General features: G+C 47.5%; 5 protein-coding genes across 5 annotated transcripts; 2 read left to right on the forward strand and 3 right to left on the reverse strand.

Moving 5' to 3' along the window:
• Nucleotides 1–78: 78 nt before the first annotated feature.
• N7462_007033 (FAD-dependent oxidoreductase) lies at nucleotides 79–1,532 on the forward strand (the record flags this gene model as incomplete). Its single annotated transcript, XM_057078751.1, has 5 exons — nucleotides 79–93; nucleotides 147–701; nucleotides 768–1,084; nucleotides 1,152–1,425; nucleotides 1,485–1,532. 5 exons carry the CDS (start codon nucleotides 79–81, stop codon nucleotides 1,530–1,532), a joined length of 1,209 nt encoding a protein of 402 aa, XP_056931421.1.
• Nucleotides 1,533–2,118: 586 nt separating this feature from the next.
• On the forward strand, nucleotides 2,119–3,806 carry N7462_007034 (methionine aminopeptidase 2-like protein; the record flags this gene model as incomplete). The annotated part of the gene is made up of 6 exons (XM_057078752.1): nucleotides 2,119–2,161; nucleotides 2,223–3,007; nucleotides 3,071–3,334; nucleotides 3,387–3,551; nucleotides 3,608–3,694; nucleotides 3,750–3,806. The coding sequence occupies 6 exons, from the start codon at nucleotides 2,119–2,121 to the stop codon at nucleotides 3,804–3,806; spliced, it is 1,401 nt and encodes a 466-aa protein (XP_056931422.1).
• A 281-nt stretch (nucleotides 3,807–4,087) lies between these two features.
• N7462_007035 (fungal specific transcription factor domain-containing protein) lies at nucleotides 4,088–6,696 on the reverse strand (the record flags this gene model as incomplete). Its single annotated transcript, XM_057078753.1, has 5 exons — nucleotides 4,088–4,264; nucleotides 4,326–5,951; nucleotides 6,018–6,129; nucleotides 6,210–6,434; nucleotides 6,539–6,696. 5 exons carry the CDS (start codon nucleotides 6,694–6,696, stop codon nucleotides 4,088–4,090), a joined length of 2,298 nt encoding a protein of 765 aa, XP_056931423.1.
• A 121-nt stretch (nucleotides 6,697–6,817) lies between these two features.
• Nucleotides 6,818–7,617, reverse strand: N7462_007036 (uncharacterized protein; the record flags this gene model as incomplete). The annotated part of the gene is made up of 3 exons (XM_057078754.1): nucleotides 6,818–7,335; nucleotides 7,412–7,483; nucleotides 7,548–7,617. 3 exons carry the CDS (start codon nucleotides 7,615–7,617, stop codon nucleotides 6,818–6,820), a joined length of 660 nt encoding a protein of 219 aa, XP_056931424.1.
• Nucleotides 7,618–9,029: 1,412 nt separating this feature from the next.
• Nucleotides 9,030–12,104, reverse strand: N7462_007037 (non-ribosomal peptide synthetase; the record flags this gene model as incomplete). The annotated part of the gene is made up of 1 exon (XM_057078755.1): nucleotides 9,030–12,104. The coding sequence occupies one exon, from the start codon at nucleotides 12,102–12,104 to the stop codon at nucleotides 9,030–9,032; it is 3,075 nt and encodes a 1,024-aa protein (XP_056931425.1).
• Between the last annotated feature and the right edge of the window lie 3,672 nt (nucleotides 12,105–15,776).

The raw sequence follows: 15,776 nt of genomic DNA on the forward strand, positions 1-15,776 counted from the left end.
TTCAGGAACAACACCAGCTTGACCAGAATCTTCGTTCTTGACCGTGTACACGCAAACCCCTTAGACTGCTGAACAATAATGACGATAAAAAAGGTAGTCTAATCTCGACCAATGTGGTGAGACAATTAACTGATCAGTTGTGCTAGGTTATTGTGGTAGGCGCAGGGCCATCCGGCTTGATTCTCGGGCTTCTTCTAGCCAAACAAGGCATTGAGGTAGAATTATTAGATGCCGGTGCAGAGCTTGATAAACAACCTCGCGCAGCTCACTATGCAACCCCGGCCGCTTATGAATTGGCACGAGCCGGAGTCCTTGATGATGTCAGGGCTGTAGGGATAAACTGCAAGAGTTTTGCGTGGAGGAAGATGGACACCAGCTTCATTGCCGGGTTGAAACACGATGTGCTGCCAGATGACTATCCATATAGGATGGTTGTTCTTCCCCTGGATCGCCTGGGGCAGTTGCTTTATGAACACATCCAACGGCAACCGACCGCTACAGTGAAATGGTCGCATCGCGTCATACGGGTTGGCCAGGATAATGACAAAGCCTGGGTAGAAATTGAGACGCCTACAGGTACACAGACTTCAGAGGCAGACTATGTCATTGGTTGCGATGGGGCTAGCAGCACCGTGCGACGAGAACTGTTCGGTCCTGAGTATCCTGGGGAAACTTTGGATGCGCAAATTATTGCCACAAATGTTCGAAAATCCTCCCCATGCAGAAATGAAAGAGGACTACGTCAAAATACTGACATCCTGTGATAGGTATATTATGACTTCAGTCGCTTCAATTACTGGGACAGCAATTTTATTGTCCATCCAAAGAACTGGTACATGGCAGCTCGAATCACAACCGATGGGTTGTATCGCGTCTCTTATGGAGATATTCCAGGACTCACTAGAGAAGAATATCTTGCACGGCAGCCCCAGCGGTATGAGGAGATTCTACCCGGTAACCCCAAGCCAGGCGATTATAAGATCACCAACATAAGTCCCTATAAACTGCAACAACGATGCGCGCCTTCTTTTCGGGTCGGTCGAGTCATCCTAGCCGCGGACGCGGCGCATCTGTGCAACCCATTGTGAGTGAGGCTTTTGTCGGTTTATCAATGATTTGGAATGATTTATTAATTCGTCTAATCAATGCAGCGGGGGTCTGGGATTGACCGGGGGTATAGCTGATGTTGGCAGTCTCTACGACTCCTTAATGGGAATCTACAATGGCTTAGCAGATGACAGCATCTTGGACAAGTACAGTGAAATTCGAAAACGCATTTGGACAGAGACTATTGATCCGATGTCACGCGAAAATTTTCGTAGGCTGCACGACCAAGATCCGGACCAGGCTCGTGAGAACGATGAATTCTTCCAAACGTGCCTTCAAGCCGAGACAGATGAAGATCTTGCGAAAGAGCTGGCGCTGGTAGGTTTTTGATGCTAATAAACAATGTTTCTCATGCCTAGGGGCTAATATTCTTCCAGGGCTTGGAGGTACTGCGACATGATATGACACAATATTATCACAAATAGTAGCTTGAGAAATCCATGAAAGGGATTTTTGATGACATAGAGGGAATTTTGGATATCCTATTAGAATGATACGAATCGCCGATTATCTCTACAATGGATATTTTTCGAGTGTCCAAGCAAAAGTATGTGATTTTGTATGAATCTTGTAGTGACCGTAATAGGAGAGTCTACCCTATAGTTGCAAGGCTTGTGAAATTCGAATTCTCATTTGATATGTATGATTAAATACACACTGATTCAAGTGGCCAATTTTTTAGGGGAGGAGGGTTCAGTTCTTGTCCCCGAAAAGAGAAAGCAACAGAAAAAGAGCGACTTCATATTCGTCAGGTGTGTATTATCTCCATTCAAAGTAGTGACGTCAGGTTTTAAAAGCTCTTGCTCCCATATATTTCATTCCTCTTTTACCTTCTGCATCAAGAACACTCGTTGGGTCAATTCGACAATCATTGGTGCAACGCCCGAGCCGAACCAACGATTGATCTCACACCGCCTTCCCCACCACACGCGGTGTTCCCTAGGCTGCGATCTTCGAGTCTGCTTTTACCTGCCAACGGACATAGTTTGTTGCCTCTCTCTTGATGTCGACATGGGATCTAAAACACCGGAGCATGAATTCCCAAACGGCGGCGGTATGTATATGGCTTTCCGGTCCATGACCCCAACTCGATCAGCTTTGCTTACTATCAACAGATGAGCCTTCCAGCTCGGCCAAAGCCAAGTCCGCAGGTGGAGAGCCTCGTGGCACCCACCTGGCACGCGATGGCGATGGGAGTTTGGGAGACGGTGACGGAGATGACGATGGCGACGATGATCATCCCGTCGAGGCTGTTACCGAATCGCTGATTCAGCCTCACGCCTCGGCAAATGGCCAAAAGAAGAAAAAACGCAAGAAGTCCAAGAAGAAGACTAGCGCTTCCAAGCAATCCTCGCCCCCAAGAATCCCGATTCAGCAGCTCTTTTCAAAGGGACAATTTCCCATTGGTGAAATTCAAAAGTACACTGCCGTCAATGACAATACTGCCCGCACCACGGCAGAGGAACTACGGTACAAATCACGTTCCCACCTCGAAGATGATAGCTTTCTGGATGATTACCGGAAGGCTGCCGAGGTGCATCGTCAAGTCCGGCGCTGGACCCAGGAGACTGCCCGACCAGGCAAGTCACTCACTGAGATCGCTTTAGATATCGATGACGGTGTCAGGTCGCTACTCGATAATGCCGGCCTAGAACCTGGCGCATGTCTACTCTCAGGCATGGGATTCCCAACAGGACTGGCGCTGAACAACTGTGTCGCGCACTGGACCCCTAATCCCGGACAGAAAGATGTAATTCTCAAGCAAAGCGACGTCTTGAAAGTCGACTTCGGTGTCCATATCAACGGATGGATTGTTGATAGCGCTTTTACCATTTCGTTTGATCCAATGCATGACAACTTATTGGCCGCAGTCAAAGACGCAACCAATACTGGCATCAAGGTACGAGGAACATGGAATTAACACCTAATTTTTGCATGTGCAAGATAGCTCACTCCCTTCTAGAATTCCGGAATCGACGTTCGGATCAGTGATGTCAGCGCTGCAATCCAGGAAGCGATGGAAAGCTACGAGGTAGAAATAAATGGCAAGACCATCCCTGTAAAACCTGTACGAGATCTCAGTGGGCACAACATCAACCATTACCGGATTCACGGCGGAAAGTCCATCCCCTTCATAAAGAATTCTGACCAAACTAAGATGGAAGAAGGAGAGATCTTCGCCATCGAAACGTTTGGATCGACCGGGCGTGGCGTGACAAGAGAGGGCGTACGTATCTCGAATGTATCCCACTTAGAACTGAATTTTAACATTGTTTTAGCCTGGTGTCTATGGATATGGAAAAGATCCACATGCACCAAAGAAGATCAATGCTCCTCTTGCCTCAGCCAGGTCTCTCTACCAAAAAATCAACGAGAACTTCGGCACTCTCGTCTTCAGTCGCCGCTATCTGGAGCGGCTTGGAGTCGAGCGATATCTGGCCGGCGTGCGTCTCTTCTAGAACCTTTCATATGTCCAAGATCCATTACTGATAAAAGACAGATGAATTATCTTGTTTCGCAAGGTATTGTTGACATGCATGCGCCGTTGATGGACGTCGAAGGGTCCTACTCCGCGCAGTTTGAACATGTAAGTATCGCGAGCCCTACATTATCGCGCTCGTGGCCAGGCTGACGAATTCTAGACCATCCTCCTGCGAGAATCAGGCAAGGAAGTCATCAGCCGTGGAGATGACTATTGATCTCTTATTAGTGATGCTATCAGCGTCCTAAACCCATTGATTTTTTTGGTCTTGAATTCCTTGTTCTTGGCATCATACAACATGGTGTCTGTCTGTCACTCCTTTAAACCGCTATCCCACTATCCAACATAGATACTCGTTCAATTTGAATTTTTCATATCACAACGTAATAACTTTTCTTCTAAATCCTAGTACTAGTCGTGGTAGCTGTGAATGGAAGAAGAGATAAACAAGGAATACGGGTCCAATGATTTATTAAACATTGAAAAGGCTACTGTGGCTCACATATTCCACATGAATGACCCATCATCGAATGAGAAAAGATCGCTCTCAAAGTTATAGAACTCAGACGCAAGCTCAGATGGCTGTGGGGTGATGTCAGGAAGTTGTGCCATCAGAGGAGTGGATATCGGCGGCAGCTCATTGTCAATTAATGAAGCCGCATCGGCGGTGTTGTACTGGTGTAATGTTAGCGCGGTATATCTCATATTATTGACCATTTGATTGATATACTCCTACCATTCGCGCAAGACCTGTCATCTGAGCTTTTAATGAGCTTTCTGGAACCGTAGAGAGCAGGTGCTGGCGACAGGCAGAAAGAGTCTTCTTGGCTCCCTGAAACATCAGATCTTCTCTTTGCTCCGCTGAGCCACGAGCACGAACGGACTGTAGGACAACAGCAAGGAGAAGGATATCTTTGACATTGCTCCCCTTCTCCTGCATACGACGTGTCAAACTGTCAAGTGTATTTTCAACGAGCCGCGTAAGGCTGGCTTTGCTGGGCAGTTGGCTGTACAAGGAAGTTTCCAATGGATTATTTTCAGGGGATGGGGCGGTTGTTTGTTGCGAATATGATCGGATGTGTTCGCATACAATGAGAGCGGCCCAGAGAATGTCTTGTTGGCAGAAGGTGTGAAAGACATTCCAGTATACGTTCGAGTTGACTTCAAGGTCAGTAGTATTGGGATCAAAATAATCCTGATAGGAGAGAATCGCTATTGATGATTCGAGACAAGAGTGTCGAATCTCGTGTAATGAGGCGTTTTCGTGATCACTATTGGTCACCACAGGCCGATAAAGGCAGAGTAATGGGCGGCGAAGAAACACATCCAACAGAACATTGTGAAGGGCGGTCGCGGGTTTGGCGCTTGCCATGTAGTGATCCAGCCTGAGCGGAGAAGGAATAGATTTCAAACAGTCTTCTAGTTCCTGACCTTGCCTAAGGCGTTCTTCTAGGTTGTCCTGTGAGGTTGTATGCTGGACAGTACCCATGATTCTGATTCTCCGGGACAAGGATGTTGCCAGTATAATTTGAGAAGAAGCACTAGTTTCTTCTTCCAGTGGCATCGGGGGTGGTAGTTCAAGCGTGGACTCATCAAACATGCCATCATCAAGATTCGCTGGTGTCAGAGGCCCAAAGTCCAGCGCAGGCGTCATGACAGGCATGCCGGCAGCAATCGAGACTTGCAGATCCATCTCAACAATAGTGATCCATAATCGACGGCGACACTCTGCCTGGAATACAGAGAGGCTTGTATTGTGGGAGAGATTGACATGAAGACCCATGACTATTGCGGAGCGCACGAGAGACCCGCTAGCTTTCCAGAGCTCTTCTGGGGATTCAAGTCTCAATTGTCGCGACAGCACAATAAGTGTCTCAACTTGCAGTGATTCCAGGTCAACCCGGTACTTTCTTGGGAGATTATTCAGCCAAATCTGCAATAATTCAATAGCGTCGTTTTTGAGGTAGTCCCACGAGGATAAAAGTTCGGGGGAGAATGGATCGGGCTCCAGGCAAACCGCAACAGCCAAAATTGCTGTCAAGAGAGGGGCAATACAAAACAACTTGTGGTCTGTACTTTGCCAAAATATGCCATGCCGACGAACAAACGAAGGAACATGAATAATTCTGAAGGTCTTTTCCAAGTTTTTGATGTATACATCCAACAGTCGGTCACACGCCGTCTTTGGAGGCAGGCGATTCAAGAGATTCTCAAGCTCTGCAAATGTCCCGATACCTGACATTGAGTTGGGTGAATTAATTACCTCCTGGGTTTTTGCTTGCAGGAATTGGACTTCCTTGGCTAGCCCTACGAGGGCTGAATCGGTGGAGCATTGGTTGATGAATGCTTTGGCGTTGGGAAACTGATACGAGGTTAACGAGACTCCCTGTATGCGAGAAATGGAAGACAGGGATAAGGGCAATGATACCTGGTTCAAGAGAGTGATCCGGTTATTCTGGCCGTGATATCTCGATCGCGAGCCCTTTACTACCAACGTTCCGAGGACCGATGAGGTCGTCGCGGTGGAGCCAGGTTGAGGCCTGTTCAGTGTACAGGATTGGCGCATTAGAGGGATATGCCAAGCACCATTTGCAAAATAGCAGAATAAGGAAGCTCGTACCAAGAATCCTGGATCGGGGCGTCTCTGATGGGACCAAATTGGCCCGCAGTGGGCCGAACTGCCAGGAGCTCTTCCAATTTGACCACGCGCTGCTGTAGATCCTCGATGATGCCAGTCCCTGACACGCGCGCTGGTCCCTGTTGGGCACGATCGTCGTCGTCGATGTCATATTCTAAGTGGACTCGCTTTGGTCTACCTGGATGCTCGATGGGACCAGGATGCTGACTGTAAGTGCAGTTCGCCCGACATCCCGCTTTGGTGCAATTCTGACATGGCGCGACCCGATCGCATTTCAGCTTCTTCTCCCGGCACCGGAGACAAGAGACTACCGGTCGCGGTCTTTTTCGCGAGGACGGAATTTCCATTGCCGATCAGGATCAACCTGCTCGCACCAAGAAAGGCGTGGCTCTAGAGACCGGGAGATGTTAAGTGAAAGGCTGCCAAGCATCGCGGCGACGCGATCGACAAGTCGCCCCCATACGAGCATCCGCGCGATTGGCGCTTCAGGCGAAATTTGGCCGCTATACACCTGAGACTTGAAGATTATATTCATCGAGGACAGGTCCCGTTATTCTATCTCCATTTTATACTATGGCGTCAATCATTATCTAGTTTGTGATGACAGGAGTCGTGTTGTCCCACTTGGTCTGGATCGCCGCATCCACCAAAAAGCAAGCCACACTATTGCGGCTGGCGCTGGCCATCAATGGCACGCCCTGGCCATCATGAGGCCATTCACGGATGGCTGTGACCTCGTTCTCGACTAATCGGGCGGGCCGGACCAGCACATATGTGACGCCACTCGCCCGGACTTCCTGGTCGGTCTGGTTATGGTCATCATACTGGTAGCGCATGTTGGACTTGCTCATCAGCCCGCGTAACAACCAGGACATGTGGGCCCACGATGCTCCCACGCCAAATGCCTGCAGAATAACCAGCTTCAGAATGCCATACTCCTTCATCGCCTTGACCAAATTTGCGTTGCTGTCTGCCATCAACCGTGGCGGGGCAATCGGCGCGGCGAAGGGACTGTCCGTCGCGCGAGGGGCGTTCAGGGTGACGATCACTGCGTCGGGGACAGGCGAACTGATAGCCTTTCGCACATCTGCGATCTCCGTGGGTGTTCCTGATCAGATAGTGAGCAACTCGGCACACAATTAATAGTCTCGGTTGCAGATCCTGTCAAGCTAAGTAGAACATACCTTGAACAATTTTCAATCGGTCGAAGTTTTTCACCGAGTGAGGATCTCGGACAAGAGCTGTAACCTCATGACCTGGGGAGCATATGTCAATTACTCATAATATATCACATCAAATAGAGAGTGGAGACGCTCATACCTCGTCGCAGCAGCTCTGCAATGACCAATTTTCCCGTCCTACCACTACCGCCGATAATAAGGACATGCATTTTCGTCGGGCACAAGGGCGAGTGGTTTGTACGAATTATGGAAATTCACAGATATCAACAAGGCAGTATCAATAAAGCGAAGCTGAGACTTTTTTGGAATATTGAGCAGGAGCAATGAGAGCAGGATCTAGCCTCTTTGATGTTTATATAGTTCGTTTCGACGATCGCAAGTAGTGCAGCTACACTTCGGATCCGACAGCCCGGATCCGAGTCCTGATGGGAATCAACGATACAGAGCTGAAGAATTATTGAACAATTAGTAGTTGATTTCACCAGGACAGCAAGAGTTGCTGTCCCGCAACTCCATAATTATTTTCCCATAGAATTCTCCAAGATTGGTGTGCGCACCTGCTCGTTCTAACCTTCCACCGCACCAGGATGAGAGGCGTCGTATACAAAGCAACGTTATCTCCGATTGTGTCGGTCTTCGTATATATGAGATATAACTCATTCTGATATTCCGAAGAGAGTACTGTGTTGGCCTCCAGATCATATGCACCTAACGAATAGTTGCCATTGACCCCCGAATAGAAATGCATCGGTTCGATCCAGGGACCCTCGGGCGCTGGGGCGGTAATGATGTAGAAGTCCGCGGAAACGGAGTTGCTTGGCTGGCCAATCTAAACGTACGGTTACCATGATAGAGAGTAATAGTAGTTGCCTTGACCACCCGCACTGACATTGTCGATAGTCGCACTGTTATCGTTGAGGGCGGGCAGATCGCTTGTCCAGGCTCCGTTCAATCCATGTGGGATGCGAGACTTCTCTACTGACTACAGCCACGGGTAATCTCAAAGCAGCTCACGCGGCCTGTATATCTAATATAGATAGCAGTGTGATCGAAAACTCTAGCTACATTCAATTGTTGTCCGAGCTGGGCCCTCACCCTTCAAGGGATCAAAAGTTAAACATCCACCAGGCCGCGCGGGTTAACAGAGGAGAGAGGCTGAGATTTAGCTGAGAATCAATGTGGAATGGAAGTTGATCTGTCATGACAAGCCAGTGCAACTCAAATGAATTCCTGCCATTATGATGGAATGAGTCCATAATCAGACGAGTAGGATAGTTGATTGAGTTACGATAGGAAATGACTGGTTGAAATGCCCCGTCAACGTTTCTGGTATTTGAACATGGAGACAGCCACATTACCAGGGAAGCCAATTAACATACAAAACATGAGAAATTTGTGTCAATCTGTATTGCTGTTCTCGAGATAAGATAGCTCTCTATTTCTTCGATAATTAATAGTCCTTTTGTCTCAAAGATAAGCGGCCGCTTCATTCTTGTGAACAAATTTCACTCCAGGGCGGCGAGCAAGTGGAAAATCAGTGGAATGATTCTCAGTCAAGAAGTTGATGCCAGAAACTTGGAAATTGAGACCGTTAGACTACCAGGCCGTGTTATGAAAGACATTAGCTGAGATCATCTTGAAGAGCAAACTCGCCCCGATTGACCCAGTTCTGTATGAATTGCCGGAGTAATCCTGAATTCAGAGCCACGTAAGCAATATCAGGTCGGGATTTTAAAGCGGTCTTTGTATTACTTGGATCGTAAATAGGCGTGTTCTTGCTGGTTTGCAACCGGGTCAGGCCCTCAAAAACAGGCTCTTCGAGCAACGGCATCATGGCCTCCAGCGCATTGCCCGGCGATTGACGGATTTTCTCCACCCACCTCCCGTACTCGATCTTCTCGACGGAGTAACCGAGCTCTCGGAGCATCTGGTGAATCTGGTTATAATTGACGGACTTGGATCGATCTGGAGGAACAATATGATATGATCGACCGAGGTGATCCATGTTGGACGCAATAGACAAGACTGCCGAGGCGACGTAGTCAACAGTAACGTACTCAAGATACTGTGTCTCGAGGTCTGGAAAATAGCCACTTTGAATGCACCCCATAATCAGCCTGGAAAAGTAGTCATTTGCATTGGAAATCCCAATCTGGCTATGACCGATAATAAAACCAGGCCTATAAATCACGGTAGGGATTCCATATGCGCGCGCCCGTTGAACCAGCTCTTCTGCGACAAACTGACTCGCGGAGTAGCCAGTGTCGTAAGGGAGCGCATTTAAATGGGGCATGAGCGGTTCATCCTCGTAAACACGATCAATATTATTGATGAATCCGCTGACACTCCAGACGTCAATTGAGGAGACGTAATGCAATGCTTTTCGGCGACCTATGGTCGCAGCCTGGATGATATTCCGCGTCCCTACCACGTTGGGATTATAGTGTGCCTCGTAAGGATCGCACCAATTGACTCGTGCGCCAACGTGGAATATGGCACTTGCCCAATTAGTGAGCCATATGTACTTCTCCTCCCCAAGTCCTAGCTTGGAGTCGCAAAGGTCACCTTCAAGGACCATGATCTTCTGTGTGATTTCGAGTCGTCCATCCCATAAATTGTACTTCTCCAGCGTCTGTTGAATTCGAGCGCTGGCACCAAGCCCAGCTTGGCTGCGGGCCAAGCAAGCAACCTGCTTCACTGTCGGCATTGTCAAGATTCGCTGTAAAATGTGCGCGCCCAGGAATCCGGTAGCCCCAGTCATAAAGATGCGGCCCTCGTGTGAAGCCTGCCAGTCTGGCAAAGGTAGTGGATAACAAAGATCTTTTGCATCTTTTTCCCATTGCTCAAGCTCAGAGACCTCGGGGGAGCCTTCGCTGGTCGAGCCATTCAGGAAAGCTGCCAGCCTCTTGACTGTGGGATTTTTGTGAATCCCTTGTAGCGTGACCTTTCGCCCATGCTCATGCCAAATACGTCCGATGAGTCTGGCAGTCTGCAAGGAGCTCAATCCTTGATCAAAAAAGCTCTCTGAGGAATCAAGCATTGAGGCGGAAAGCATGTCCTGAATGACTGTGTGGAGCCACTCGTGCAAATCATCCTTAAGACCGCCGTGTCCGTTCGGCTTTTCAGAGTGGCCAGTCTCCTGACCAGATGTCTCTTCTTCGTTCATCTCATTATTGTCGTCACCGGGTCGGAGGGCCTTGCGGTTAACCTTTCCATTTTCAGAAAGGGGGAATGCTCGCTTTTTGTAGACTTTGCTTGGAACCATATATGAAGGAAGTTTTTGCTTCGCCCAATCCAGCAATGTGTTCGAGTTGACCTGCTGTTCCCAGTCGGCGGGTACGACGTACGCTTCCAGAAACCCCGCTTCATCTTGTCGATGGTATGTGACTTCACACGAGAAAACTTCCGGGTGTGACTCAATCGCGGATGCGACGTCTCCAAGCTCGACTCGATATCCCAAGATTTTGACCTGGTTATCCTCCCGGCCAATGTAGTCCAAGACACCCGAAACTTGGTCACGCCACTGAGCTAAATCTCCAGTGCGATACAGACGCGTAGGGGAGTTGGAAGGAGCACCCAACTTCTCCGCATTAATGAAAATGAAACTCTTCTCATTTTCGTCCGTCCGGTTCAGATAACCTGGTGAAATCTGGGGGCCCGCGATGCAGATCTCTCCGGTTCTCCCCGGTGCAGAGACACAATTCAAGTCATGGTCAAGGAGATAGATTGTTGTCTCACCAAAAGTGCGGCCGATACTGATGCGTGACTGTTGGGCCTCTTCGTAATCCACTCGCCCCATAGTGACCAATATTGTTGCCTCGGCAGGACCATATCCATTCCATAGATTTTCTGGTTGAGAATGGTCCAACACCTTGTGCACTGCGTTGCTACTCACCGCATCGCCTCCAACAATGAGATGACGAGTTCCACGGAAGGCCTCCGGGGAGCTCAGCGAAACCATCTCGAATAAGGCCGTAGGCACTACCATGAAAGTAATTCTTTGCTCCTTCACAAACTCTTGCAGCGCAAATGGGTCTGTCCGCGTGAGATCTGGCACGTTGACGACTGCTGCCCCTTCGAGCAGAGGTTTCCACAGTTCAAGGAGAGCCAAATCAAATGCAGGGTTAAGGAGGCAAGATACCCGATCAGATGGACGCAGCCTCCCGCATGGCATATGTTCCAGTGCATGCAGGATGCTTTTGCCTAATATCTGAATAGGCTTCGGCCGGCCAGTCGAGCCCGAGGTAAAAACGATATGGCTTCTGTAGCTGTCTGGATGACCTGCACGGACGTTGAGTTCGTGACCTTCAGCTACTTCGATCCGCTTAGTCAATGCTTCACCAATCGAAATCACATTCAAATTGGGAAATTTATCGGACAAGGTGTTACTGGCAATGACATGCTTAATGGCAAGGTCATCTACCATCCCTCTAAATCGATCTGCAGGCACAGAGGGATCAATAGGAACACAAGTTCCTCCTGCACGTAGGACGGCAATCTGCGCAACAATTTCGGCCAATCCTGCGTCTACCAGGATACAAACGGGCTCCTGCGGCTCAAGAGGGAGTTTCTCCAGAATTTCAACCAGGGCATCAGCCCTCAGTATGAGTTCTCGGTAACCGACAGCACGTTCATTATCGATCACGGCTGTGGCATCTGGCGAGAAATTGGCTTGCTTGACGAGTAGGCTCTCCATAATGACGGGCCTATCTATGGTATCAGGTGGTTTAACGAGAGCAAGAAGTACTTCGGGCGTACGATAACAAATGGTGGAAAGATTGGGGAACAATTGAAGCACCCCTCATCCATCGAGAAAGGTGCTCATTTATAATCTATTCAAGACTCAGGATCACCATACAATAGAATTTCTCTGTCTCTTAACATGTGGTCGTCATTCATTGCCTAGACGAGTTTTGCACATCTTGGATCAGCGGTACCTGTAAGCAGCCCGATGGTGCTCTTTCATTGACCGGCCCGGGTCGGAGATATTTTCCGCCCAATATGATTGTATTGGAGCATATAGACCACATCGCGAATTGTCCTCGCATAACGTGCGGTAAAGCCTGTCATCTAGATTATAGTTTACGCCCAGAAACCTTTGGTCTGAGAGAGGCATGATTTCCAAGGACGAAACTCTTCATTTTCCCTTAATACATCACAATTACAGGCTGCGTCAATCTATCAAAGTCTATGTTTGTGCCACATGTATTGGCTTTGACCGCGTCGGTTGATCCTGGCTTGGGTTTCCAAGTTTTCTTTCTTGAGTCGTCGTTGAACTCTCCAAGATAGATGCCGACCAGGTATTTCCAATTTCATCTGAGTGCATTGATTGCTTCGAAAACTTGATTTCATGACGCTCTGTATTTGATACATACATGGACCCCATAGGTGAATTGTATAACTAGCTGTACACGATCGTTAGCCCACTATTGGAATGTTGTTGAAGTCCCTAGAGTAGGCTGAGATTATATGAACTAGTATTCATTCAGGGCGAATGAAACCAAGCGGAACGAATTCAAGATAAAAAACCTCATTGATTAGAAATAAATAGGCACGCAATAGAGAGCAGGTTGAAGCACCCCATGTATGTGCGTATACTCAGTAGTTACTACATCGAGGTTGCCAGTTGAAAAGATTTAACATACAAAAACACAAACCAAATGGGTCTTGTGCAACCAACCGCTATAGTAGTTAACTTAAATTCACTAGCGAGTCGCCACCCCATCAAAAAGTACGTTCCCATGTGTCATGTACTACTTCCACCACACACCACGCCACCAAAACGCGCTGAAAAAAACGCTCTGGGAAAACGCTCTGAGAAAACACTCAAAATCGCTGGAAAGGGACATTGGATTACTAACCACTATCAAAGCTATTTAAAATGGCTCAGTTAGCTCAATTTCCCAAGCAACATCGCTATATAGTGTGCCTCGATCAACGCTTCGCGATAAGCTTCATGGTAAGCCTTATCGCCAGGAAACACGCACAAATTGCTAGAAGTTGACACAGCAAGAAGATGATTTAATATCCCATTGGATGAGATTGCTAGCTAAGCGAGAATCTGCTTCTAGACCTTCGTATATTCAATATATAGTGAATACTCTTCTAGCAACACGTGAAGAGAAACGGATATCTACTATTGGTGTTTACTCGGTAACACGTTATATTACACGTCGATTTGAGCTGCGTACTCAATATTTAATGCGTCGCTACTATCAACATGCCTAAATCGATCCCCTAGCAAGCCTACGTAAGTGGCTTTGACTAGTTGAAGCAATTATCACCGAGAACGTATTCGAAACGAGGGTACCTATAAATTCAATAAAACCGGCTTCTCAATAAGCCTGATATCTACTACTAGGGTGGTAACAGTAGAGATTCTAAATCAATATTACAACTAGAAATCGGGAGTAGGCAATAGTAATTGAATCTATAACGGCAACTAGATTCTCGCTTCCGCCGTGCATAATATCCAAAGAAAAGGTCCATATTACTGTTATAACTCTACTTACAGGATAGCGACCTGTGAGTAAGGTTTGAAAAGAATAATCGATAATGAATCGGTATTAAATAAAAATATAAGAATATTTTTAGAGCAACGACTGAGTCTTGAGCAAATTCAGTTGAGAAATAAAGGATATTACCTCGTTATGCTTACTCATATAGTCTAACTTGGTTGTATTAATAATGATTGATGATAAAATAAATATCAGTCAATAAGCTTGGATCTGTAAGTAGTCCGATGACTTGAGTTGCTCCCTTGACAGCCCTATTACTTGCCGCGCGCTTCTTCGCCATGACCGCTGTGGCAATGGCAGAATATGCCAAAGCAGCTACTAAGAGGTGGAAAAAATGTCTGAAAAGCGGTCTGTAGGCCTTGGATACTCATCAAGGCGCTTTCGAGAATATGAGATCCTTTCATTTATATTTATGCCCCAAATTTCGATTCCTAGATTGGTGAACTTTGATTCCTCTTCCACCGATAGTCCTTTTTGTAGAGCTTAAAAATAGCGGTTCACATGTTTCAGGAGGGTTTCTAGGCCTTAGCACAACAAAATGCTACGCTGGGTAGCCGCTCAGCCCCCTCTCCCCACCTTCTGTACGCCACAAGAATCCTATGAATATTTACAGATGCATCCGAAGCTGCTCCATATAAATTTTAATGCTTTCTGCGTGATAAAACTTCACTAAGATGGCTAGAAGTCATGTTTGTCCATGGGTATAATGATTTATGCGAGCGCAATACAGCAGCACAATTCACTCTACTCCTTTTTCTTCATTTCTCCAGCCGAGGTATATTTTCGTGGTCACAACCGCCAGAAGCGTTGGACATTTTTGGCCACTGTCACGATCAAATGATTATAATTGGAATTATATATGATCAAGTGCAGCGCTGCGAAAAAGAGGCGTTGCGAATTCTTGGGAAATGTAGTTGATCCCTGATGAATCGTCAACTTTATAGGGTTTAGTTAGTACACTGGTCTCACCGACGATATGTTTTCGGTATACCGCAAGTTGCCAGTAAGTAGCATGCCCGTCTTCCGATCAACAGTTCTCGGGCCCGCGGAGGCAAATTCAGAGTTTCACCAATCACCACAAGGGTATTCGCCTTCCTGAGGACCTTCAATCCACAAAAGTCGGAGTCCCTTATCCCGATATCACCGTAAAATCCGGTTTAATATAGAAAAGAGCGGGGGGCTGAAGTTTAGCCTGCCCTTAATACAATGGAACGTGCCGATCAGTGGACCTATTGAGTGAAATAAGTTCCATATCACTCCTCTGCTCTAGAGCCCTTCTTCCCCCATAATCTGTTTCATTTTTCCTCCAATCATGCCCCACGAAGAAAGGCTTGAAATTTGGGGCCCAATTCAAAGTGTGTCATTCAACGGGGTATATAGGCAGGCTCCTCGTGGCACGCACGGACCTTGTGACTGGTTTCAAGGAAATCTATACCCTGCAGGGGTTGGCGTTGCAGATAGTCGAAAATGAAAGGGGCTTACCTTTTTTTTTTTTTTTTTTGAAAAAAAAAATCCTTGTTGCTCGCTATCGGCAATTCTTGCATCAAAGGTTGCATTGGACAATTAAGGGTTGGGGGTCCTGAGGGTAACCCGAGGAACGCTATGCGCTACGGCCGCTTAAAATTGGGGCACCGGCCGAGGTAGGCCAATTAAGTCGGCAACAGCCGATAATGCTGGGTGGTAGTTCATTGTCAGTGCGCAACACCCCAGTCGGCATTGATATGGCTCTTTTTACTAGTGAGCTGAGTTCCTGCATGCGGGGCCCCGGAATCTCTATATTGCCATCTAGAGAGAATTTCAGATTGAGAAAGCGCCATATGAGGAGGAAACAGAGTACCCCATAACCCTTC

Source organism: Penicillium macrosclerotiorum (assembly GCF_028827735.1).
Source record: "Penicillium macrosclerotiorum strain IBT 26536 chromosome Unknown utg000007l_segment0_segment0, whole genome shotgun sequence".
NCBI lineage: Eukaryota > Fungi > Ascomycota > Eurotiomycetes > Eurotiales > Aspergillaceae > Penicillium > Penicillium macrosclerotiorum.